The sequence below is a fragment of the Lissotriton helveticus genome, chromosome 2_1 (assembly GCF_964261635.1).
Source record: "Lissotriton helveticus chromosome 2_1, aLisHel1.1, whole genome shotgun sequence".
NCBI lineage: Eukaryota > Metazoa > Chordata > Amphibia > Caudata > Salamandridae > Lissotriton > Lissotriton helveticus.
In genome coordinates this window covers 1185327542-1185354571 of record NC_136059.1, presented here as the reverse complement: position 1 = coordinate 1185354571, position 27030 = coordinate 1185327542, and the positions used below count along the sequence as shown (strand labels likewise).

The following is a 27030-nucleotide window of genomic DNA, read 5'->3' as shown; positions in this document are numbered from 1 at the left end:
GGAGGGTCAATATTTCAGAGTGCCGTGTTTGGCGCACTGTATAAACCTGGTTGTGCAAGATTTCTTGAAAACTGAAAACACAGTCAAAAAGTTACTGACCACCTGCCGAAAAATCTGCACACATTTCAGCCATTCTTTTAAGGCCCGGAAGGAGCTGAGGAGCATTCAACATGAACGTAAAGTGACAGTCAAAGGACTCATCCAGGAGGTGGCAACACGTTGGAACTCAACCTTTTACATTATTGAGCGTCTGTCTGAGCAGTGCATGGTAATCAATGACTATGTCTTTAAACTAGGTTCTGATCATAAAGACAAGAGGCTAGAGTTGGAGGAATGGAAGCTAGTTAAAAGCCTGACAGACATGCTTCGTCCTTTTGAGGTCTTCACGCGTGAAGTCAGCAGGGAGGACTGTTCTTTGAGCAAAGCTATCCCATTGTTGGTCATGCTAGAGCACCAACTGAAGGACGTGTCTTCCACGTTCAGAGATGATGTTGGTCTCGCGAAAGTATCGAAAAATCGCAAATTCTTGAGCGGAACGGATTTTTGGGACATGCTTGCGGCAGGGCCAGGCAGACGGTCAAGGCAGGCACCACTGAGTGAAGCATCCTCCTGATGTAGCATACCTAGGCTCTTTGACACAGACAGACAAAGCATATCTACGGTTTAGGGTTCAGTCAGTGCGATTTACTAGGGTTTTTGGGATTAAGTTGGTATGGTTCACGCTGATTCTAGGGCTCGGGGCTCGTTCATAATGATGTTGGCAATGTTTTAGGGGGTTTTGGTGTTCTTTGGTCCAGAATTGGCAGAATTTTGGCCTCTTTAGGTGTTTTGCGGGTGCGTGTGTTTGGGTGAAAACTAAGTGAAAACTAGTCGTAGACCTTCATCTTCTCGTTCTTCAAAGAGCGCAGTGGATCGATTTTGTTCTGCCTTGCTGAGATTCTTGTGAATCGCTGGAACAAGTGACTGTCCAGGTGAGTTTCAAGAGGATCGAAGTAGTGGAAGTGCTGAAAACAGCAATGTTTTGTGAACAGCGCAATTTGCCTTGTTTTGAATATACCAGTATTGCATGTTTTTGGGGGGCTGTTTGGGGGGCTTCTAGGTTTTTGTGGGTGGGTTTTGGGGTCTGGGAGCACTGCTGGCACAGTCTAATGTTGATTGCACTTGTTTTTCAGGAAATCCATGGTGGAAAAGGGGAGTTAGGGCCGAGCTGCAGAGCGTATTTGGACTGAATTGAAGGTAGGTCCATTTTTGCTTTTTGCCTGTTTGGGGGTGTTCTGCTTTTTGGCGGGTGGCTGCAGGGGTCTGGGGGCATAGCTCGGAAGGTCTAATATCGGATAAAAGTGTTTTGGATAAAATCCATGATGAAAAAGTTTTTGGGTTTTTGCTCACTTGCCTGACTTTGGGGTGCTGTTTAGAGGGCTTCTAGGTTTTTGTGGGTGGGTTTTGGGGTCTGGGAGCACTGCTGGCACAGTCTAATGTTGATTGCATTTGTTTTTCAGGAAATCCATGGTGGAAAAAGGGAGTTAGGGCCTAGCTGCACAGCACATTTGGACTGAATTCCAGGTAGGCCCAAAATTTGCTAATTCTCACTGTTTGTGGTTTTGCTTTTTGGCTGTTTGGGGGTGTTAAACTTGTTCATGCCTAGGTTGACGGGTCTGGGGGCATTGCTGTGAATGTCTTATACCGGATAAAAGTGGTTTGGAGAAAACCGGAGGTGAAAAAGTTTTTCTATTTTCAGGCATTTCGCTCACTTTAGCGTTTTCGGGGGCCTGTTTGGAGGGGTTCCTGGTGTTTGTGGGTGGGTTTTGGGGTCTTGGAGCAAAGCTGGGTATGGATACTTTTGATTGCAAGAGGTTTGAATCAAATCCATGGTGGCAAAGGGGAGTTAGGTCCTAGCTGCAGAGTGCGCACGGAGTGATCTGGGAACTATGCAGCAATTTGGCAAAAGTGCCCATTTTTCCATTTTTGCTTTTTGGCTGTTTGGGGGTGTTAAACTTGTTTCCACCTGGGTTGACGGGTCTGGGGGCATTGCTAGGAAAGTCTAATACCGGATAAAAGTGCTTTGGATAAAATCCATGGTGAAAAAGTTTTTAACTTTTCAGAGTTTTCGCTCCCATTCGTGTTTTCAGGGGCCTGCTTGGGGGGGTTCCTGGTGTTTGTGGGTGGGTTTTGGGGTCTTAGAGCAACGCTGGGTATGGATACGTTTGATTGCAAGAGGTTTGAACCAAATCCATGGTGGCAAAGGGGAGTTAGGGCCTAGCTGCAGAGCGCGCACGGAGTGATTTTGGAATGCGCCTGAAAATTTCAGTCCCCATTTTTGTATTTTTGCTTTTTGGCTGCTTGGGGGTCTTCTACTTGTTTTCACCTGGGTTGATGGGTCTGGGGGCATTGCTGGGAAGGTCTAATACCGGATAAAAGTGTTTTGGATAAAATCCGTGGTGAAAAAGTTTTTCACTTTACAGAGTTTTTGCTCACTTTGGTGTTTTCGGGGGCCTGCTTGGGGGGTTTCTGGTGTTTGGGGGGGCGGTTGGGGGGGTCTTGGAGCAACGCTGGGTATGGATACTTTTGATTGCAAGTGGTTTGAAGAAAATCCATGGTGGCAAAGGGGAGTTAGGGCTAGCTGCAGAGCGTGCACGGAGTGATTTTTGAATGAGGCCTAAATATTTCTAAGTGTGAGTTTCTCCGGTTTTGCTTTTTGCCTGTTTGGGAGTCTTCTACTTTTTTCGCCTGGGTTGGCGGGTCTGGGGGCATTGCTGGGAAGGTCTAATACCGGATAAAAGTGATTTGGAGAAAATCCTTGGTGAAAAGCGTTTTGGCACTTTTTTTAACTTAAGGCTCGTTAGGGTTAGCAGCAGTATTGCATGTGTTTGGGGGTGTTCTAGATTTTGCAACTGGGTTCTGGGGTCTTAGAGCACTCGTGGGAATGTGTAATTTTGGTTGCAAGTGGTTTGAAGAAAATCCATGGTGGGAAAGGGGAGATTTAGCTTAGTTAAAGAAAGTGTTTGGCACTAATCTTAACTTAGTTCTCGTTAGGGTTAGCAGTATTGTATTGCATGTGTTTGGGGGTGTTCTAGATTTTTACGACTGGGTGGGGTCTTGGAACACTTGTTGGAATGTCTAATTTTGATTGCAAGTGGTTTGAAGAAAATCCATGGTGGGAAAGGGGGGTTTTGGGCATACTTTCTGAGTGCGTTTTGGCACGATTTTGAAATTAGGCCTCTGCGAGGTAGCAGCAGTATTCTGCACGTTTTTGGGAGGGTAATGTGGGGTGTTCTAGATTTTGGGGATTGTCATCTCTGAAAGTGAAAGTGTAATTTTTGCACTACACAGCGTGCCTTATATATTTTTTTCTCCGAGGTGTATTTATCACTTACTGTTGTGTTTTTCAATCATCAATTACAGGCAGGCTTTTACCCTGTGCCATCGATGTACTACTCAGGCTTACAATTAGCGATCCGCAAATCCGCATCAGGCAGGCAGTGGACAGTGTGTCTGGCCATCAAGATTGATCGACGGAGCATCCGATGGAATGAAGGAGTACCGCGAATAAGAGGAATGGCTGGATGCATCAACTTCACAAATTCAACGGGACAACTACAAAAAACAGTAACAGTATCCAAAATTCTCCTTATCTTTTAAATGATATTCTTGTGAACTTGAACTTACTTCTACGAGTGTGACTCTGTGCGTTTGTTTGATCTCTGCTTCAAATTCATCCCTCCAGCTATTTGATACGTCTTTGCTATGTTTAACACTAATTTAATGTTCTAAGTGTTTATTCTCTCTGAAGGCAGAGATGCAAGTGAAATTGCGTAATGACTGCAGCCCTGTACTGTCAACTTGTTTCTTCGTAGTTACTAGTAAGTTGCAGTAAGTAGTAGTACTACTTTTCAGTAACCTAACCATCCATATGGTAAACAACTTCTGGCATGCAGTAGTGCACTTCCTTTATGTCCCTTTAGAGATTTATCAATATCTTCAAATCCAAAGATTTGTTTCTCTTCATTTGTTGTTTGTGCATGCTGTGTTTTTTTTCCTCTCTACCAAACTTACCCAAAAACCCCCATTCCCATCCAATTTTCAAACCCTAACTCTCTTCCCCCGGGCTGTTTGGTATTTCATTGAGGTGTGACTGACAACAACAATAAATTCCACACACTTGCTGGGGAGGATAAGGTCATAGCAACCAGAAGTTCATGTGCGCCATCGTGGATTGATAAGAACATCCTCCTCCTACACGACGTGAACAATCAAATGTTTAATGCTTACTTTACGTTGGCACTGACTAGGCTACAATTTAGGGCACTGTTCTGTACCGTACTATCTATTGTACTGTTTCTAATGCTACGCTCAGGCCACTCAATGTTTAATTTCCTCTTTTTTTCATATGGTGATACTGCCAGTGTGTACCACTACTGCTACCAGCACAACAATGATATTGCATTCGTCGAGGATTCAAGTCAACAACCAACCTTAATCACCATTTGCAATGCAGCCAGCCCTGGGGCTACCCCGATTCTCAAACACAAATCACTGGTAAGATAAGCATATTGGAGAGGTAGTAGAATAATGGGCTAGGAGGACTAAGTTGGGAGGAGAGCAGAGACTGACAGTACTACTAGTAAAGTACAGTAGTAGGGCTACTAAATTTACTAACTCGGTTACTTGCATTTTGGTACATTTCAGGACTGAATGTTTCATTCATGCTGGTAAGTTTGAAGAAAACAAACGTCCAGTAACCAGCGCCAAACCCCCCACAAAATAATATATGAACGCGTATACTGTGTTTTTGTAAGAAAAATAAATATTAAGAAATATATATTCGTGTTATATTAATTTCAGTTCCTTCAATTATCAAGGTATAGGAATTGTTCTGTACAAAAAACCTAAATATTTACCACAAGTGACAATTTTGGTTCTTATTGGTAACAAAATTTTATTCACACACATTGGTGAGCAGACTCAAAATGATATATACATTTAGACAGATGATAATACATAACTGGTCAGGAGGGAACGGTAAACAAAGTATACAGGACAAATGACCTGGTAGCCCTTACGGAGAGGACGTTTTGTTTACACGGCCTATCAGAGCCCATTATTTACGTCTAACGACCAAAAAGGTTCCCAACATTAATCGGTTAAGAAATTTATGAGCCCATAAGAACAGACGAGTTCGAGGTCGCCTGCCTATGTACTAAAGAGATGAGAAATTAAGGACAAAAAAAAAATAACATTAGACTCTGCATATGGGACAATGAACTCAGAAGAGTCTACGTAGTTTGCTAAACTTAGACCTGAGTTTTCTATCGCTTCGCGGTGGTCTTGTTGACATACTCTGACTTTTTATACTAAGATAACTTTTGCGTTGCTTCTGAGACCAACAGTACTTAAAGCACGGGCTGAATCAATGAATTGCAGTAATTAGGAGCAACAAAAATACTTGGATAAAGTCATTCAGGATAGAAATTCCTTAACTGTGAAAATCGTTGAGAAGAACAAAGACATAGACGCTTAATTTCGTCCTATAAAACATCCAGAAGCCTTGAGGAAGTCACATGACGTGACGAAACACGTGTCGGCTGTTTTCTCTTGTGGATCAGGAAGAGGAGGACATATAAAATATCATTTGTCCTGTATACTTTGTTTACCGTTCCCTCCTGACCAGTTATGTATTATCATCTGTCTAAATGTATATATCATTTTGAGTCTGCTCACCAATGTGTGTGAATAAAATTTTGTTACCAATAAGAACCAAAATTGTCACTTGTGGGTAAATATTTAGGTTTTTTGTACAGAACAATTCCTATACCTTGATAATTGAAGGAACTGAAATTAATATAACTTGAGTGCCGGGAAATTGGATAATTTAGTTTGAATTACTTAGGGACTATCTTTGATATCCCGTGGTATATATGCACCTAGGTAGTAGGGTGTTGTTCCCGAGAGGCACCAACCCGTAATAATATCATGTTGATGACTTATACTTTGTCGCTCCCTAAATATATGGCCTAATCTGATTGTACTGTCCAATGAGGTGCGCCCCAAAAAACATTACTGCCAGTAAACGTGTATAAATATATATTCGTGTTGTTTTCAGCACAACAATAAAATTAATTACCCAAACTCAACGCCCTCCCTAACCCAACCAATGTCAAAAAGTCCAAAATTCCCCTTTCCCAAACACCCAATTTCCACCCCCCCAACAGTCTTTAAAAAAGGGGCAAAGAACAGTCACTTCCTCCGGTGGTGTAGTTTGGCAAGCTGTTGCTGCATGTCCCGCTGCTCTTTGCGGAGATCCCGGAGCTGGCGCTGATGTTTTTTGGCCAACCGCTCCAGGTAGTCCACTCTTCTACGTAGCTGGTGCACACGAACCATCCAGGATCTGGGGGGGGGGGGGCGCTGATTTTGTTGCTGCTGTGCGGCGGCGGCGGAAGGCTGCCGGGCTACTGCTCCGTTTGGCTGGAGGCTTCTGGCTGGTGAACCCGGGGGCAGTGGAGGAGGATGTAGAGGTTGATGTCTCCTCATGCTCCCGAGCCCACAACCGCCGATACTCAGCACAAATAGCCTCCAGCTTACGGGCCCTGGCACGCACAGCCATCTCCTTGCGGGTGAGTTTTTTGGGAGTAGCATCTATGAAGAAAGAAAGAAAAATACTGTAGCCAATAGTCTTTAACATAAAGTCAAAATAATACAATGGAAAGTTGACACTCAGTAACACCAGCAAGTAGCAAACACAGTATAACATTTTGGCATGTATCTTTCCGCCGTCTTTGTAAGCCTGTGACATTACTGTGAGTTTCAAGAATTCCACTAGCAGCACTATGGGTGGACTCACTACTACATACATAGTCAGAGAGTACAAAAAAAAGGCCTTTTTAAATTTTTTTCTCTTGTTTTGCAAAAGTAATTACTGGTACGTGAACTTGTGGTAGCCCCCATAATGGCAGCTCACTCAGCTTTCACCCAAGAAATACAGACACAGGCCATGATGATGCAGACTCGCAGTACTTTAAGCAGTACATGCAGGTCGGGATAAGAATGTCTTACTTTTCTATAGGGGTGGCACTGCCACTGGCCATACTTTCATCCACTCAGCGTCTGCTCTACTACATCATACACCTCTGCTATCGACGAGGAGGATAAAGAAGATAACATCCAGGCTTCCAAAGTACGTCTATGATTCTTCTTAATGTCTCAAATGTACCAACATTTCTTTTTGTCAACAACCAACTAACACACTTTATTATATTTTGGAAACCACCGTCTTCTTATGTTGAATTGCATTTAACAAAACCATTCTTTACAGTCATAAATATTAAGACTCGCTCGTCCTTCGTTTCACCCTTCTTTAACTTTTCGTTCTTCACATCCCTAAACTACATCTGATATGACTTGGCTTCACAATAAAAATTTGCCAGCTGAGTTGAAGTGAAATAGAGGGGGCCATTGATTACCAGAGAAGAACCGCCGCTAATGCTATTACAAGTCAAGGTTGACTGTCTTCTCCGTGATAGCCCAAAAAGTAGTTCTAAATTAGTAAATGTTCTTAACAGTACAGTGTACTTATACTAGTGTACTGTGTACTACTGTACAGTACATCAGACACTCCTTTGCGAGCCTACTCAAAAAAAATTCAATAAGTAAGGAGTATAATAACTTACCACCGTCCGCCGCCGCTGAGTCTTTCCCCCCAGCTCCTCCTGTTGGCGCCGCCGAATCCAGAGTGGACCCCTCCGCACTGCTGGCCCCGGCACTGGTGGTCATCTGTGCCGCATCAGATGTTGTGACGTCTAGCAAAAACATGTCATATTTTCAGATGCCATACACAACCCCCTATTTTGTCTCGTAATGGAAGAAAATATTACATAACACATTTTTTATTACTGGGATTGAAAAAAAGTAACGGTTTTGGGGAGGGTGTTAACCTTTTATATGCTTATTCCATTAAATGCTACACTTCTTCTTATGACAACTGATGAATGCTTGCTTACCGTGCACCATTTTTCTCATTACAGAAAGAAGATTCCATTGCCCTTCTGCCACACGGAAAGGTTATGTTTCTTTCAGTGACTCAGATAGGCCGGGACTCGGCGGTAGTCTTCTTCTGTTCTTCTGGGTCGTAAAATCATTGTTCAGACACACTAGATAGTCGGTCAGGGGATTGGGGGTTCAACTTCTGTTCGGACTGAGGTATGTCGAAAGTCGAACTGCACCTATCATCAACAATGTCCTAGTATTTATCTTGTCCATACTTCTTTGTGTGCAGAATAGTCCCTGAAACACTAGCAGTATGGGATGTGCTCCTCTCAAATCAAAAAGGCAACTGCTACCTTTTACTTGGTGTAAAGAATGACATTTTGTTTTTGGAAATTGTAAATGCACTTACATTAAAAAAGACTGGAATAGACAGCAAGGGCAACCCAGAGGACTGCACTCAGTGCCTAGAGCTATTGCTGTATCAGAGTTTTTTTCACACCGTTTGCCGAATGGGCAAGCTTTGCTACCTACACAGACAGACTGATAATCGTAAATAGTAGTAGCACAGAGAGTGATGGTAGAGGCAGGATAATAATGTTAAAAGTAGTCTACATTAGAAGAAGATCAAAGACTATTTTGTAAAACATAGAGGGGCAGATTTATGTCGGACTTGCGCCACGTTTACGCTGCCGTTGCGTCACGCAACAGTGCGGAAACGTGGCGCATCCCTGTGACCTATTTACAACGTGACGCATCTAGGCAGATGCGTCACGTTGTAAAGCCCTGTGCCACATGAAACCTGCGTTCTGTCGCAGGGTGGGCGTTCCTTCGTAGGAAAGCCCCGTAAAACTGACGCAGTGAAATCTACAAGATTTCACTGAGTCACTTTTACGACGCTGCTGGGTCAAATCCTTACGCCTGCTTCAAGCAGGCGTAAGGAGTGACGCACCACGTTATGTATGGGTGGCCTCTGTACATTGCAGGAGTTGCGTCGCACTTGCGACGCTACTCCAGCAATGCGCCGCCAGTACAACACAAGATGCGTCACACATCTGCCCTTCCTTGCACCATGGTGCGCCGCATTGTAAATGCGGCGCATCTGTGGTGCCGCAAGGAGGGAATTGCGTGACGCATCAGTTCTGGCGCATCCCTGCTGATTTGCAGAGATGCGCCAGAACTCATAAATCTGCCCCAGAATTATTAGGAAACAGTTTGTAATGAATAGGAGCTGTAAAAGTTAGGGAAGTATAAGTATTAATATAACAATAGAACAACTTACTGGGGCCAGCAGAAGAGCCTGCAAGGGACTGATCCTGTCCGCCTTCTGGCACCGGAGTCTCAGTCGCCGCCGGCGCCTTGCCCCTGGGAGTTGCTGGTGATCATGAAATAAAGAAACACAACTTGGATGATTGTTTTTTTGAAAATATTTGATTTCTTTGAACACAATCTAAAATTATGTCGGGGAAACAAATTAACAACAATTGCATCTGATCTAGTCAACTAGGAGGATAGTAGTACAGTATTGCAGGATTCGCAGACCGTCTAATAGGAAAGCTATGTAATTCACTAACTACATCAACAACAAAAAGGTTCTACTATGACTGCCATCACTCAGCAGCACGAGACGTCGCGTGACAGACACAGTCCGTCATCATGATTGCAGACCACTAACAAATGTCCTATAACTAGTAATAAATATTATACTCAACGTATCAATCCACCACTATCTCTTCAAAGTGACAGCAGCTGGAGTACAAAGAAGGACTAGACTTGAGTCTACTGTCTCTAGCATTATGCAGTAATGCTCTCAAATGACTAAAAAGTTGCAAACAAGTAAGCATAGTAGCAACGCCAATAACCAGGCAAGCACCTGCAATGACAGAAGCTATTTAAACATTAATTTACCTGCAATGTAATCGAATCAGCAGCATTCGTACTCTTCAGGAAAAAATAGATTAGCAATATAACAGAGCAGAAGGAAAAACATTAGTTATTAAATAGCTACTTACCAAGGCCAGGGAGCTCCAATCCTAGCAGGTCGAGCATGTCATGCTCCTGGTCCAGGATGTCACTCCACCGGTGCGTCACTTGCTGGTAGGTGCGCCGGACCCCAGACTCCTTACACCTGCGCCGGCACACCTTCTCCCACAGCTGGCGACGCTCCTGGAGGCTGTAACCGGAAGCAATCCGCCCACCTGCTGTCACGGTCTTAGGGAGGTGGAATTGAACAAAAACAATCAAGGCGGCCACCTCCACCGCAGAGAAGATCTCCCTGGCCTGGACTTCCTCCCCCCTCAAACGCCCGCAAGGGAGCCGGGTACCGGGTGCTGGGCCCTTCCCCTTGCCCTTGTCGCCTCCCTTAGCCATGGTCCTGGGCACAACTAGAAGGAAAGAAGAATAGGTGTGAAAAAAATAAGAGAGAGAGCGAAAGAAATAAAGTAGGTAATAAAGTGACAAAAAGTTAAAAAAAAACACAAAATATAGATATAGGAAAATGTAGCGATAGATAATAAGCAAAAAAAAGCAAAAAAAAGTTCAGAAAAACATAGGATTACAAAGATGTAAGATGGATAGAAAGGTAGCTTGCCAAAAACCATAGCAGTGAATGAAAAACAAGATGGCCGTGCCCATAGAGGACCGCGTGGGTACGTTCGCGTGATATTTCCCCCGCGAGCAAGCGAAAACGCCCGCGAACACATAATCGCGCGCCGCATACGACGCGAGCAAGCAACTAGCGCCCGGAAACGGAAACACGTCACGCAAACAAGATGGCCGCGCCCATACATGACCGCATGGGCAACCTCGGGGTCGGTGCGCTGCAAGCGGTCCGCGAATAAGCAAAAAAACGCGCAAACACGCAAAAAAAAAGAATTCCGCAAATTCGCACGAATTCGCAGATTGCAAGTTCTATTTCGCACGGATTCGCGCCCCGCGAATCTCGCGAAATGGCGGAAAAACCAATTTTGGAAAACTGAAAGCACTTAGCAGGTGTAAAAGTTCAAGCTAATTTGTAACCATTCCCTGTAGTGCTTCCTGAGGGGCCCCTCCAGAGTTTAGTTGCCTACTTGCAACTATTCTCTGACCCTGCTCTGACCCTCAAAGCAGGGTCAGAGAATAGTTACAAGTATGGCACAATGCTCCTGCAAAAAAAAATAACTGCAACAGGAAGCACTTACAGCTAAGGAAGCAGGTGCCAGACTTGAAGCACAAATTCAGTGACACATTAACCAGCCCCAAATTAATTCATCTCAGTTGAGGCTGGGCAGGTGTGCTTTCCCCCCATAATCTACAGTGGTGAACAAGAGGGTGGTAGTGGTGAACCAGAGGGTGACAGTGGTGAACCAGAGGGTGGCAGTGGTGAGTGCTGAACCTGAGGGTGGCATGGGTGAACCAGAGGGTGTCAGTCGTGAACCAGAGGGTGCTGTGATGAACCAGAGGGTGGCAGTGATGAACCAGAGGGTGGCAGTGGTGAACCAGAGGGTGGCACTGGTGAACCAGAGGGTGCTGTGATGAACCAGAGGGTGGCAGTGATGAACCAGAGGGGGACAGTGATGATCCAGAGGGTGGCAGTGGCAAACCAGAGGGTGGCAGTGATGAACCAGAGGGTGGCAGTGATGATCCTGAGGGTGGCAGTGGCGAACCAGAGGGTGGCAGTAATGAACCAGAGGGTGACAGTGATGAACCAGAGGGTGACAGTGGTGAACCAGAGGGTGCTGTGATGAACCAGAGGGTGGCAGTGGTGAACCAGAGGGTGCTGTGATGAACCAGAGGGTGGCAGTGGTGAACCAGAGGGTGGCAGTGGTGAACCAGAGGGTGTCAGTGGTGAACCAGAGGGTTGGCAGGGGTGAACCAGAGGGTGCTGTGATGAACCATAGGGTGGCAGTGATGAACCTGAGGGTGACAGTGATGAACCAGAGGGTGACAGTGATGAACTAGAGGGTGGCGGTGTTGAACCAAAGGGTGGCAGTGATGAACCAGAGGGTGGCAGTGGTGAACCAGAGGGTGGCAGTGGTGAACCAGAGGGTGGCAGTGATAAACCAGAGGGTGGCAGTGATGATCCTGAGGGTGGCAGTGGCAAACCAGAGGGTGGCAGTAATGAACCAGAGGGTGGCAGTGGTGAACCTGAGGGTGGCAGTGGTGAACCCGAGGGTGTCAGTGGTGAACCAGAGGGTGGCAGTGGTGAACCAGAGGGTGGCAGTGGTGAACCAGAGGGTGGCAGTGATGAAACAGAGGGTGGCAGTGGTGAACCAGAGGGTGACAGTGATGAACCAGAGGCTGGCAGTGTTGAACCAGAGGGTGGCAGTGATGAACCAGAGGGTGGCAGTGGTGAACCAGAGGGTGGCAGTGGTGAACCAGAGGGTGGAAGTGATGAACCAGAGGGTGGCAGTGATGATCCTGAGGGTGGCAGTGGCGAACCAGAGGGTGGCAGTAACGAACCACAGGGTGGCAGTGATGAACCAGAGGGTGGCAGTGGTGAACAAGAGGGTGGTAGTGGTGAACCAGAGGGTGACAGTGGTGAACCAGAGGGTGCTGTGATGAACCAGATGGTGGCAGTGGTGAGTGCTGAACCAGAGGGTGGCAGCAGGGGTGAACCAGAGGGTGCTTTGATGAACCAGAGGGTGGCAGTGGTGAGTGCTGAACCTGAGGGTGGCAGGGGTGAACCAGAGGGTGTCAGTGGTGAACCAGAGGGTGTTGTGATGAACCAGAGGGTGACAGTGGTGAACCAGAGGGTGGCAGTGGTGAACCAGAGGGTGGCAGTGATGAACCAGAGGGTGGCAGTGGTGAACCAGAGGGTGACAGTGGTGAACCAGAGGATGGCAGTGGTGAACCAGAGGGTGCTGTGATGAACCATAGGGTGGCAGTGATGAATCAGAGGGTGACAGTGATGAACCAGAGGGTGGCAGTGGTGAACCAGAGGGTGGCAGTGATGAAACAGAGGGTGGCAGTGGTGAACCAGAGGGTGGCAGTGGTGAACCAGAGGGTGGCAGTGGTGAATCAGAGGGTGGAAGTGATGAACCAGAGGGTGGCAGTGATGATCCTGAGGGTGGCAGTGGCGAACCAGAGGGTGGCAGTAATGAACCAGAGGGTGGCAGTGATGAACCAGAGGGTGGCAGTGGTGAACAAGAGGGTGGTAGTGGTGAACCAGAGGGTGACAGTGGTGAACCAGAAGGTGCTGTGATGAACCAGATGGTGGCAGTGGTGAGTGTTGAACCAGAGGGTGACAGCAGGGGTGAACCAGAGGGTGGCAGCAGGGGTGAACCAGAGGGTGGCAGTGGTGAGTGCTGAAACTGAGGGTGGCAGGGGTGAACCAGAGGGTGTCAGTGGTGAACCAGAGGGTGTTGTGATGAACCAGAGGGTGGCAGTGGTGAACCAGAGGGTGGCAGTGGTGAACCAGAGGGTGGCAGTGATGAACCAGAGGGTGGCAGTGGTGAACCAGAGGGTGTCAGTGGTGAACCAGAGGATGGCAGTGGTGAACCAGAGGGTGCTGTGATGAACCAGAGGGTGGCAGTGATGAACCAGATGGTGACAGTGATGAACCAGAGGGTGGCAGTGGTGAACCAGAGGGTGGCAGTGATGAAACAGAGGGTGGCAGTGGTGAACCAGAGGGTGACAGTGATGAACCAGAGGGTGGCAGGGTTGAGCCAGAGGGTGGCAGTGATGAACCAGAGGATGACAGTGATGAACCAGAGGGTGTCAGTGGTGAACCAGAGGGTGGCAGTGATGAACCAGAGGGTGACAGTGATGAACCAGATAGTGGCAGGGGTGAACCAGAGGGTGGCAGTGGTGAACCAGAGGGTGGCAGTTGTGAACCAGAGGGTGACAGCGGTGAACCAGAGGGTGGCAGTGATGAACCAGAGGGTGGCAGGGGTGAACCAGAGGGTGGCAGGGGTAAACCAGAGGGTGGCAGTGATGAACCAGAGGGTGTCAGTGGTGAACCAGAGGTTGCTATGATGAACCAGCGGGTGGTACTGATGAACCAGAGGGGGTCAGTGATGATCCAGAGGGTGGCAGTGGCAAACCAGAGGGTGGCAGTGATTAACCAGAGGGTGGCAGTCATGAACCAGAGGGTGGCAGTCATGATCCTGAGGGTGGCGGTGGCGAACCAGAGGGTGGCAGTAATGAATCAGAGGGTGGCAGTGATGAACCAGAGGGTGCTGTGCCCATACACGACCGCATGGGTAACTTCGCCGTGCAAGCGGCTCGCGAACACGCAAAAAGCGCCGCGAACACGCAAAAAGCCCCGCGAACACGCAAAAAAACAAAAATTCGCAATTTCACACAAATTTGCGAATTATGCGGATCGCGAATTCGCTTTCGCACGATTTCGCGGACCACGATTTCGCAGATTTCGCCCATACTTACTCCAAACACCAGCGGTGTGTGTCAACATGGATATGTGTGTGGTCTGGCCAGCACAACCATGCCACACTTGGCATTGTGTACCTTCTCATTCATCGGTCATTTGCCTCCTTCGCACATGCCTGGTACCCACCTCTTCCCACATTCTGCTATTGTGTGGCTGAGGTGCCATGCCGTTGATGGCTAATGTACATGGCTGGCCCAGGTTTCCACAGTAAGTTGTGCTGATGTGTCTGGTGGGTGTGCATGTTGTATATGAGCTTGTGCCGTGTGCATTTCCTGTGAGGTGTGTTGCATGATTGTGGAGTTGAGGTGTGTGGTGTGTTCATTTGGTATTGGACAACGAGCAGTGCATTTCCACGGGTGCCATCCTGGTAGCACAGGTTGATGATGGACTGTTGGAAGGTGTAGGAATCATGAACACTGCCTGGGTGGTTGGCGACGATGTTGGCGGAGAGTCCCCTGTGGTCCAATTTTGCCTGGACATTGGTGGGATACGTGTGCTTTCTGTTACGCTTATTGTGTGCAGTGTTGCCAGGGGCCACTAGTAGGACATGTGTGCACTAATTGCCTCCTGACAAGTGCGGGAAGCCAGCTGTGGCGTAGATGCCTTGCTTGCTCTTTGGCTGTTCCTGCGCAGTGTGTGGGAAGTATAGATAGTGGGGTACCAAGCTGATGGTGTAGTCCATGACCGTTGTGAAGGACTTGGATTGGCCTGGCTGTGTGACTCCTCTGTCTCAGGCGGTTGTTGGTTGGAGGGCACCAGAGGCCGACACGTGCAGCACGGCCAGCAGCTTTGTCTGAGGTGGGATGTTGGTTGTCTGCTGTGTTGGTACCGACAGCCTGTGGACAATGGTGGTCAGGATGCGGAGGAGGGTTGTCTCTTTGAGCATGTAGTGGGCAATGACATTCTCTGGTGTTGAGTCTGTGAGGCTGGTGCATTTTCTGAGGGTCGCTGTCTTTGTCTGCGCTGCCCCAGTGTTGGTCCGGGAGGGGAGGCGATGGGGGTCCGGGGGGGTGGGGGGGGGTCCTGGGGGTGGTGGGTGTTGTGGCCCTCTTGGGTTGCGGCCCACATATTCAGTGGCTCCATGGCATCTGTTTGTTCTTCAGGTGCGGCTCTGGGCTAGGCTCCCTTTTTTGGTACATGCTGTCATCCGGCTTTGCACCAGGTCAGAGCAGGTGTTAGTTTCCTTCTTCTAAAGTGCCTTATCACATGTTTTGTGGTCTTTTCGCCTATCTGGCTGGACATTGAGAATGTTGCAGAGTGATGTTGTCGCCACTTTTAGCACGGGAATGCCTGCTATGCATCTCATTAGCGATAGTTGCCGGGGTCGTCTGTGGCAATGTTTTTTGGGGCTGCTATCGCAGGTAAACTGGTGATATGGGCTGTTAACACCAGCTTGTGAATGGGGCGATACATTTATTGCTAGTTTGGCTGCGATAAAGTGCGATTAACTCGGCGATAAGTCCTTGAGAATATTCCCCTTACTCTTTTTGGTGAAACAGTGCTATTCACTTTATAACTGAACTGTGCATGTTGAATAACCAGCCTGAATGAAAATACTGTGTTATTTATTTGGCCAAGTGATTTTGTGTCCATCTCATTATTTTCTTTTTTCTCACCAGCTTTCTGCTCTGAAGTCCTGTGACCCTGGACAAGGAACATGTGTGATCAGCGGAGTGTCTGATCATGCTTCATGCATATCAGTCGACCCCTGGCTACTGCTCACAGGGCGCACCCTTAAAGGAGCCCTTTTAGGAGGTACACCCTAATGAGTGAGATTTTATACTATCCAGCCCCACTGTTCATTTTAAAAAGAAAAAGTAGAGTGCCACATTACAAGGCGCTTCAATGTTTTCAGACGTTGCTTGCTCAATGGCTTGCAAATGTTACAGGGATGATAAGATGGCTTCGGTCTATAGGCGCTAACGTAATCATTTTTTTGTGTTTGCATGCTGGTACTGGTAGATCGGTTACTTAAAGGATGACCTATTTCTGAAAGTGAATGGAGAGAATGAACAACTCACATCTCCCATGGAGTTAAGATTATCCTGCTGCTGTCTGCACTGTTCTTGATAGGTCTGACTGACAGTTAGTTGCCATGTCTACTTTAACCTTGCTCTGTTTGTGCATCAGGAAAGCTTGCCTTGCTGATGTCTGTTCTGTATTTATTCTGTGCGAGAGAAGTTTGCACTGTTGCTGGCTGTTGTAACATCTCTTGCATGAGTAAAAGATTATAGTGATGCTACATTGTGTACACCATACTAGTATCCATCATACTTATCTAATAGTGGATAAGGGAAGTCTGGGCTCCCTGCCTATTTACAAATTAGACGCTTGCCTGAGCCTACAAAGAACTATCAATATTGCACTAAAAAAGTATAGATACCTTGCACAGACATTCTATTATATTTATGTTAAAAAGAGGTATGCCATTTCGACAAGCCATGTATAAAAACGTTATATGTTTATTCTTTAAGTTATATCTTCATTTATAGGAAGATGGTAAGTTCAATGTAATTCCCTACTAGGAGCAGCCTCCTTGCTGCTCAGCCCTTACATTCCAATGGATCCTTCTTCAAGCACAAACACGTTCAGCATTCTAATGACCTCACCACTGGCTGAGCAGCAAGGCAGAGAACAACAATGGGGAGGATGCATTACATTAGCAAGTAGATTACAACACATCTTCCCCTTGAAAGACAATAGAAAATCTTATCGATGCAGGATAATAAAACACACAAACAACAAGTCCAATAAATTCATCAAAACCACACACCCTTAAAAACTAGTACACTAATAAAAAAGATTCAACCCTTACACAGTGGGTATATCACCCCACCTCACCTTAAACTCAGGGCAACTACTCACAGGGTGTCTTTCAACCCTTGGTATCTCACCCCATCTCTGCTCACATTCAGGCCAACTGTCACAGGGTATCTTTTCAATCCCTTGACAATGGGTAACTTACCATACACCTCACCTCACATTCAAGGCAATTCTCACAGGGTATCTATTCAACCCCTAAACAATGTGTACCTCTAAATATAACCGTGGGAAAATCACAGTCACGCCTAAGGATGTCAGTATACACTTATCAGGACAGGAGGACATGCACTCTTTACTACTCCTTCTGTAACCCACCAGACATACAGTGGAATGGCATAAGAAAGTAACCCCCAAGATCACCAATGAGCGACCACTCTCCCGAAATATCTCTGAATACACAGAATGCACCTTTAATTCCATATTCTGTTTTAAGATTCTGCATTGCAAATTCATCATAGCACCAATAAAATATATCAGCAGCCAACACAGCATGACATTGCAGAAAACATAACCAAAACAAGCAACACAATATTCCCTTCTTCGGTGACCGACTTATCGACCGAACAATATCCACCCTTTTGTATACGTTTCAGCACCTTGCAGCACCGCAAAATTGCATAGTTATGTCAGTGTTACCTTTTTTCCTCTTCTTGCTTCAGTTTGCACCCCACAATGCATTAATCCACTTTTGGGAGTTGAGGCACAAGTTTTAAACTATCTTTACGCTTGATATTAATATAAAGGCCACTGATGAAGAAAAATATATTCTTCCTCTTCCTGCTTCCGAGACGTGTTGCATATAGCTTGTTAGACCTTCCCTTTTCAGTGGGTTCACCCCCAGACTTTTTGCTGTTTGACCTCCTGTTGTTTACCTAATCTTTGTTGGTTTTAGGACTCTGAAAACTTTGCCATGCTATTCAGTGCTAAAGTGCATATGCTCTCCATGTAAATTGTGTTTACGGATTGGTGTTTCCATGATTGGCTTATTTTGTTTACAAGTTAGTTCCTAGTACAGTGCACTGTGTGTGCCCAGGGCCTGTAAATCAAAGACTGCTCATGGTCCTGCAGCACTGTTGTGCCACCCGCACAAGCAGCCCTTCAAAGGGTTTTCTTATCTGCCACTGCAGCATCTGCTTGAAATTTTTAATGCCATGTTGAACTGGCAAATGCCCGCACTTGCCAGGCCCTAGTCTTCCATTTTCTTACATGTAAGACACCCCTCAGGTAGGCCCAAGGTACCCCCATAGGCAGGGTTTTGTGTATGTGAAAGGTAGGACGTGTACTGATGTGTGTGACATGTTTTAATGCCATATTGAACTGGCAAATGCCCGCACTTGCCAGGCCATAGTCTTCCGTTTTCTTACATGTAACACACCCCTCAGGTAGGCCCAAGGTACCCCCGTAGGCAGGGTTTTGTGTATGTGAAAGGTAGGGCGTGTACTGATGTGTGTGACATGGCCTGATAGTGAAATACTGTGCAATTAGTTTTTCACTATTGAAAGGCTATCAGTCCCATTGAGTAACATGGGAGTTTTTTTGTAACATCTTTCAAGTAAAAAATTTCAGTGGGACAAAATAGAGAACTCAGAATTTAATTACACATCTGTTGGTAGAGATGGTCTTTAAATTGTGCTTTTGAAAATACCACTTTTAGAAAGTGAACATTTTCTTGCTTAGCTATCCCATGTGCCTCTGCTGATGTGTGGATTGATTGCCTGGCTTAGGCATGGCAGGGGCTGAGGACGTGGATTCACTGTAGACAGCTACTGGGGGGGTTGAGGTGTGTCCTGCCTTCCCTAGATAACTCAGGGGCATATTACCAAGCAATAGCGATAATTATCGCTATTGCTTGGTTAGCGGGAAAAAAATATCGCCGAGCACCGAGGATTTTTACCGCTGAGATACCTTGATATTATCAAGGTTTATCTCAAAAGCAGTAAAAATCCTGCGAAATGCATGAATATCGCTAAAAAATCAGCGATATTCATGCATTATCGTGACAATGCTCTTAGCCATGTTATCCACCTTCCATTGGATAACATGGCTAAGTACTGCTTTTAGCAGGCGTTAGCTTTTGGAGATATTCGCGCTTAGCGCGAATATTTCCAAAAGTTGTTAATAGGAGTTAGAGATGTTAGCGACTGTTTTCAGTCGCTAACATCTTGGCACGGCCACTTTGCATGTCATTAGCGATAATTATCGCTGACATGCAAAGTGGGCCCCTAAATGCCCGCTATCGCCTACAAGCTGTCGCTAACTGGTGTTAGCGACAGCTTGGTAATAGGGCGCCGCATTAGCGGGAAAAAGTCCCGCTAATGCGGCGATAATGCCCTTGGCAATATGCCCCTCAGAGCTGAGCTCAATAGATATGGACTGCAATTAGGGTAGTGGGAGGAGATTTCCTTGCCTTGCTTCCTGTGCACAATGCTGTATCCACCTCCTGCCAGGAAGTTGGACCAGAGAGGACAGAACTGCTCTGGGCTGAGCTATGAGACTCTGCCACAAGAAAACACAGAAAATAGATGCATAAATATTGGGGCCCGGACCCCAAGACTTTAGATTACTTCTGGATTCAAGAGGAGCCTCTGCCAATGAGATGAGCTGAGAAAGCTGAAGGAGAAGTACTGCCCCATTGCTGTGTGGATTCTTTGCTGGGTCGGCCTGAAGTGGCTGCTTCTGCCATGGAGAGGGCAAAGACTAAACTGTGATGTGCATCCTGCTTGAAGAGGATCTCCAAGGACTTGGCGTAGAACTTGCCTCCTTTTCTGAAGTCTCAGGGACTCAAACACTTCACTCCCTCTGTCCTTCTGCACCTGGAACTGCTGTTTCAGCACCACAGAGGGAAAAAACAATTGCACAACTTGCAACGAAGCCGTGGGCAAAGCTTGTGAAGCCCCAAGTGCGCTATTTGTTGCTACAAGCCTTATTTTGGTGAATAACCTTTTTCTGATGATATCTTGATATACGTATGGTGGATTTTTGTTTTGGTATAGTTTTGTTTAGATAAAGATTTCCTAATTTTTCTATACTGGTGTGGTGCCCATTTGTAGTGTTTTTACTATGTTACTCTGCACAAAGGCTTTACACCTTGCCTCTGAGATAAGCCTGTTTGCTCGTGACAAGCTACCAAGGCGGTGTGCAGGGGCTGCCTAAGGGTGTAACTTTCTTACCGTGACTAAAAGCAAGGGTGACTTGGACAAAGGTGCAAATGATTGCCACTTAGAGACCCCATTTCTAACCCTGCTCATGCCTCCACCGCGCATTGAAAACCATTTCCTGTTCGCTTTGTCGCAGCAGTGCGCATTCTAGCCTCCTAGATGTTGCATCAGCACAAGCCCTGCTCCATCATTTGATAAAGCTGTCAAGGTTACAGTCATTGGCCACACATCACAAAAAAAGTGTGACACATCACTGTGGTGTTTAATATGACATGCACCAACTCACGCTTACAGAGAGTTATGCTTATTATGATGCAGAGCAGTCCACACAGCACTTTTTAAAGCTGTCAGCCGACGGTAAGGGGGCACACACTCATCTGACTTCAACTGCACTCCCACGTGCCTGGGAGAAATGCATGGCAGCTGACACGGCCCTGTTTTGAATGTCGCACCACACTCGCACTACCAACAGACAGCGCAAGATACACTCACCACTGTGCCTTATTGCTGACAGTTAATGCTCAATTTCACATGCCTCATATAGCTGTTTGCTCACCACCGGTTCCAATATCTCTGGTCATGTCTTGATGGTCCAAGAACCTCAGAACTCTGGATTCTAAATGCTACAAGCACAGTTGAAATCTTGACAACTCCAGTAGTTAATCAAACACACACTGTTCAACAGATCATTTCTTCAGTACAATAGTCCATGCAAGCAGGTCAATCCTCTTTGAAGCTCAAGACTAACAAGTGTGTCCTTGTGAAATAGGCAGACCACTGCTTTTGTTGAACACTGCTCTGGCCTGAGAACCAATTGCCCTGTCTGTTGAAATAGACTTCAATGGAGCTACCAGGTGCAATTCCTCTTTACCGGCTTCATTCTCTTTTCTTCTGTAGTCCATTGTTCGATTATTATTTGGTGTAGCTTATATCTTCTGTTTGGATGGTCGCGCAAATGATAGATGACTATGCTCTATGTCATCCATTCATGTGTATAAGTCATTCCATATATCATTTGCAGCCTTGAGAAAGTCTTTTGAAAAAACATGTATTGGCTGCATGTTTGTATTGAAGACAGCACAATGACCAGAGAATGTGAATGTCTGTGGAAAGAATAAAGCAAGTATCATATAAAGTCAAGTTTGTAATAAGAAGATTATTACATTGGATTGTACACTATTCGTTATTTTTGTTCGATGTTTGTTGCTGACCAGGGGCTCCTGGGCTTTAGTTATTACACCGTAAGGTGGCACGGTTTCTGTAGAAACTTTAGTCTGCTACTTGCATTAATGTCCCTTTAATATATTTTTGTAGTTTTGGATGCGCTGAGTTATTGGCATTGCCACCACTGTTTTGCTCTTATTAGAACCGGAGATATAAATTTTCAATGATATAGATAAATAGATTCTAAAAGTAGAAGGCGCAACTCATGGTCGTCTGGTTGTGATAGACCAGGGGAAAGTCACAAGTTCAGGCCGACGGTTGTTGAGCCCTGACTGGATACAGGTTAGTCTAAGTGAAAGTTACCTTTTCAAAGTCCGGTGCAAAGAGTTCCGTTTGCGGTGTGGGAGGCCAAGTGGAGCAGAAAGAGCATTGCAGATGGTCGGGCTGTAGATCAAAAAGTAGACCACACGTTTTGGATGTTTGTCACTGTAGCATGAATATCCGGTTGGAATTGTGGACACTCATTGCTTGAGCTTTGCGTTGGTGGTTGTCGCGGTCTGTTGCTGTAGTAGCGCAAAGTGAAGATCTTTCATTGATGGTCATCACACTGGTTGGTGTAGTACAAAGAGTCAGGTTCACCAGAGCTTCGTGTTGATGGTCATCACAGGCGGCAGAGTCTCTGCGTAAAGTTGCCCATTTATGGTTGTGAAGATCCTAAAACTTTAGGATTCATCCTTTTCTTGAAGAGGAATGCACTCTGATGGAAGTCAGTGGTCCAGGACCTGGGGAGGCACCTCTATAGAATTAGTCCCTTACTCTAGCAGAGGCCAGCAGGGCTCAGGCACGTCCAGTTTAACCACTTGGATGCTAAGCATCTTCTTGAACTTCAATGTAATTTCCATTGAAGTCAATGGAAACTCCATGACGAGCTGAGCTCGTCATGAGCGTCGAAGGGGTTAAGAAAGGTCCGGCAGAGCAGGTCAACTGGGAAACTACAGCGAGGTCTCTGAATCTTGTTATGTTTCTGTCCTTCTCAGAGCAGGGCAGGCCTCAAGCAGCAGGACAGTCTTGGGAGCAAAGCAGGCCTCAAGCAGCATTGCAGTCCTCTGGTAATAGCAGGGCATTTTTGGGGGAACAAGGCAGGCCTCAAGCAGCAGGACAGTCCTCTGGGGAACAAGACAAAGTACTGATGCCAGGTTATTTTTTGTGAGTGCTGGAGGAAGCCCTTTGAAATGTCAATGGGGCAGGGATGAGCAGAGCCTGACCCATTCAGGCTAGATGGCCCATCCTGCCAACACCTAGTCCCCCCTTTGTCTCACTGCCTGAGAGTAATACACATAGCCCAACTGTCAAGCTATTCACAGTCATGTGACCCAGGACAAAGGCAACAGGCACCAAATTGTTAGGGCAAGAACATGCAAACCTTCCAAAAATTGCATTTTCAGAATTGTGACTTCAAGTCAAGTCTTTATTTGGCCGCTCATGGCCATAAAAGCACATATAAACTTTGATAAAATTCATTGCTTAAATATATAAAATCCATATAAAGTGCATTGTGTAGTGCAAAACCTACAATACAGAAGTGAGCAGCATGGCTGACAGGGGCATCAAGGATAAGGCTACACATCTTGTACCTGTCAACAAACACCTCAAATAAGGGTCTGCAATGTTCACAAGGATATTTAGGCCCACTATATGTGCCAACATATTGTTCATCAAATGTTGAAAAACAAATTCCTTTTCTGGAAATTGAATACACACAATTTAAAAAATGAAAATCAAATTTCAGCCTTGTCCCATTAATATTTAATAAAACAACACCCAAAAAACCCCACTAAGAACACCAAAAAAGCCAATGAAAACATTTGGTGAGGTAATAAGAATCAAAACACAGAACAATTATTAAAACACCAATGAGCTGCGCAGGGAAAGTGTGATTTTCAAAAACGTGCCTACTGCTATGCAGACATCAAGAAAGTCTAGTTGCATCAAATTTAGCAATGCTTCTCTGTACTTATTAAAATGATGCTTCCTTAAAACTCACAACAGATACTGTTTGGTCAAGGGGAGATAAAATCTACAACGGAGTCTCTGTGGTGACATCTCATAGCATGGGCATGTGCAAGTATCAGAAGCAGCAAATTGGCCTTGTGGGAAGAAAAGTAACTACCTAATGGAACTGAACCTAACCCGTGACAACAGTCCCTGACACCAGGCTCAAGTAGGGTGCACCCCCAAGGTAGTTTAAATAGGACAACAATCTGACTGAGGGCTTTGATAGTTCTCTGCCCTCTCGCTGTGCCCTTCCAGAAGAAAGAAAATACTCCATGATCCACTCTATCCATTTTACAAATGCCAAAGGGTTTATCATAGAGGGAGGGCCAGCCTAGGGTCAATGTTGTCTCCTGGATATATTTATGCCAGGGTATCCTGTTCCCATGGCCACATGATAAACAGTATATATATTTATATATATCACACGAAACATGCTACGGGTCCGGGTTAGGAGGAGGTTAGTGTGTCATGCAGGGGGGAAAATCCCTTTTTAGGACAGTTCCCCTCACACACCAGAGGTGTCATACTTCATCATGGGGGTGCCTCCTCACACGAAAGACTTAGTCTTCATGTGGGCTACAACACCCTCTCTACGAGGGAGGAGCTCAGGGATGTTTTATTTGATCAGGCAGGGTATACTAAACCCCTATGTGAGCAGGTGTGTGTGTATGGAGCAAGAAAGGGCAGGGCTGTGATGTGAGAAATTAAATGAAAGTAGTTACTGCGTTAGCTATATTGTGATTTTATTCAGCTACCCAGTGTCAGGATTAAAAACAATGAGGAGCTGTTGACACACGCACCAACATTTGAAGCACATGTGTAGCTAGACCAACAGTCCAAAGAATCTCTCTCCTCAGGGTAGCTTCCTGCATGTACCATATAATAGAACACCACAATAGTAGGACTGCAAAATGTATCTGGTCCGCGATGTACATCAGACTCAGTACCTGGTGAATGGTAAAGTGCAAAGTAGATACAGGGGGGCCGATTCACAGAACTAGTTTAAGAATAAATCCGTAACTTACTACTTTTGGTATTCACAGAAGGCATTTAGTAGTAGTAAAGTTAGGATTTTGTCTTAAGTTTGACTAAAGACAAACTTAAGACAGACTTAAGACAGACTTAAGACAAACTTAAGACAAAATCCTAACTTAAGTCTGTCTTAAGTCTGTCTTAAGTCTGTCTTAAGTTTGTCTTAAGTATGTCTTAAGTTTGTCTTAAGTCCCTGCGGGATTACTGTGACTGCTTTATGCACTTGATGAGGAACAGTTAGGCCTCATCTGACTGGCCTCGGTATGTCTTGGGACTTCGAGTCTTCCGCTGATGCCGCCGCTACCGACCCACACTGCGGGACTTCTGTAAGCGATTTATGTGCTTGATAAGTAACAATGAGCCTACTCTGATGGGCTGTGGTATTGCCTGGGACTTCGATTCCTCCGCTGATGCTGCAGCTTTTTCTCAGGCAGAGGGTACCAAATGTTTAGGACACGAAAATGACAACTTTCTCAATAGGCATTTCCAATATTGTGACCTAAAATTTGACTTTAACATTAAAGAGGATTTGAAATTACAATTCATCTTGGTCCACACTTGCCATCCTTATCTCTTCCCAATCAAAAGTTAGCATAAATTAAATGTAATTTATAGGCCTTGCAATAGTGAAATCAAACTTAGGAGCTTTCTGCTACCAGGACATGTACAACTTAAACACACTTTGGACACCAGCGGTAGCGCCGTGGAACTCTGGGACCTCCTCGACACCGGACGTCGCCTTCCTCACGGAAACCTGGATGAACACCTCCTCAGCCCCCGACATCGCCATAGCCATCCTAGACGGCTACAAGATCACCCATAAGGACCGTGTCAACCAAACCGGAGGAGGAATCGCCATCATTTACAGGAACACTATCAGCGTCACGACCAACACCGGAGATACCCTCACTGCTGCCGAACACCTACACTTCCAGATCCACACCGACCCCAAGACCACCCTCAGAGGAACCCTCATCTACAGACCCCCGGGCCCACGCACACAATTCAGTGAAACCATCACCGACTTCATCAGCCCGCATGCCCTCGCCTCATCAGACTACATCCTCCTAGGGGACCTGAACTTCCACCTGGAGAACAATAACGACAACAACACCACCACCCTGCTCGACAACCTCAACAACCTCGGACTCAAGCAACTGGTGAACACTCCCACCCACTACGCCAGCCACACTGTTAAATATTGGACAGATTTGTTAGCATAAGCTGAAAGCCATTTTGTATTTCTGGCAGCCATTTTGTCTGCCAAGAAGGCCCTAGTGTTCTGTACTCCTCAGAAGTGACTATCCGAGGGAGCGATCTTGTCAGGAGACAAAAATCTACTGAGGAGGACAGGACAGGATTCTACTAAGGAGGTACTCTGTGCATGGAGATTCTGGGGATTCTCTGTCTCTGCAGCCCAGTATATTTCTGATATTCCTGATTTTGCTCCTCCACATGATGTCACCCCTGACTGAGAACCTTTTTGGCGTGAGTATTTTTATTTAAAAAAAGACCGTTAGGTCATTTAGAACTTGGCAGTTAGAATTTGGACAACCATGTGTTTGGTAAGAACGGTTTTGCGGCACTTGTAGGTTTGAAACCCGATTGGTAAGGTAGTCTAGGAACACTTACCCGGGACCTGATTGGTAAGCTTAGTTTAGGTCCACTTACCCGGGAGCTTGATTTTGAACATGAATATGATATGAATTTGAAATTGGCCAAGTATTGTATGAAAAACCATACATTTGTTGCAACATATATAGGCAGGTAATGAGGAGATTTTTCTCTACTCCTATGAAATTTGAACGGCTCAACGTACAAAGTGTACTTTAAGAGCTACTTTGAGTATAATACTGCATATCTTGCACTATTTTTGGCATGCCTGTTTCAAGCACACGTCGAAGAATGTGTTGCTTTTTTTGAAGGTACAATAGTGAGATATGAATTGAATTAGCCGACTCTCTTGTTGAGGGAATACCTAAATAGGTTTAGGTAGAACAACATATTTCTTCCTTGGTGATTCTGCATCCCCAGGGAATTAAAATATGACAAAATACATACAAGGATCCTTTTTCTGTGCAATTTTATGAATGGAGATATGCAGAGCGATGTTTGGTGTTCTGCCAGCCAAAGCCAGTGAATTGAGTATATTTTGGCTTCTGGGAAATAAAACAGTTTGTTGGGCTGTTTTTGCAGTCTTTTGGAATACTATTGAGAAGTGCTTCTTGTAAATATGACTTACAACTAGTATTTACAAATGATTTGGTTTAAGTGCAGTCTGTTGACTGTCCTTTGTTTCTGTCCTAAGTGTTGATCTGTGGGTTAAATGTGTGTTTAAATGTCTATGTGGTTTGTGGTTTTCCCATTAGTACAATTTTTGTAAGTAAATAGCGATAGCGCTATTTACGAAATGATGACTATTAAGCGCGCTGTATTGTGTGTCCTGAGTGT

The 27030-nt window shown here is 45.7% G+C and overlaps 1 protein-coding gene across 1 annotated transcript in view; it reads left to right on the top strand.

Moving 5' to 3' along the window:
* The window catches only part of LOC144820226 (alcohol dehydrogenase 1-like), a 274811-nt gene that overhangs the window by 206254 nt on the left and 41527 nt on the right, over positions 1–27030 (top strand). Inside the window, exon 8 of the mRNA XM_078677828.1 lies at positions 15967–16102. Within this exon, the coding sequence (XP_078533954.1) occupies positions 15967–16102 (136 nt within the window). The remainder of the gene's footprint in view (positions 1–15966; positions 16103–27030) is intronic.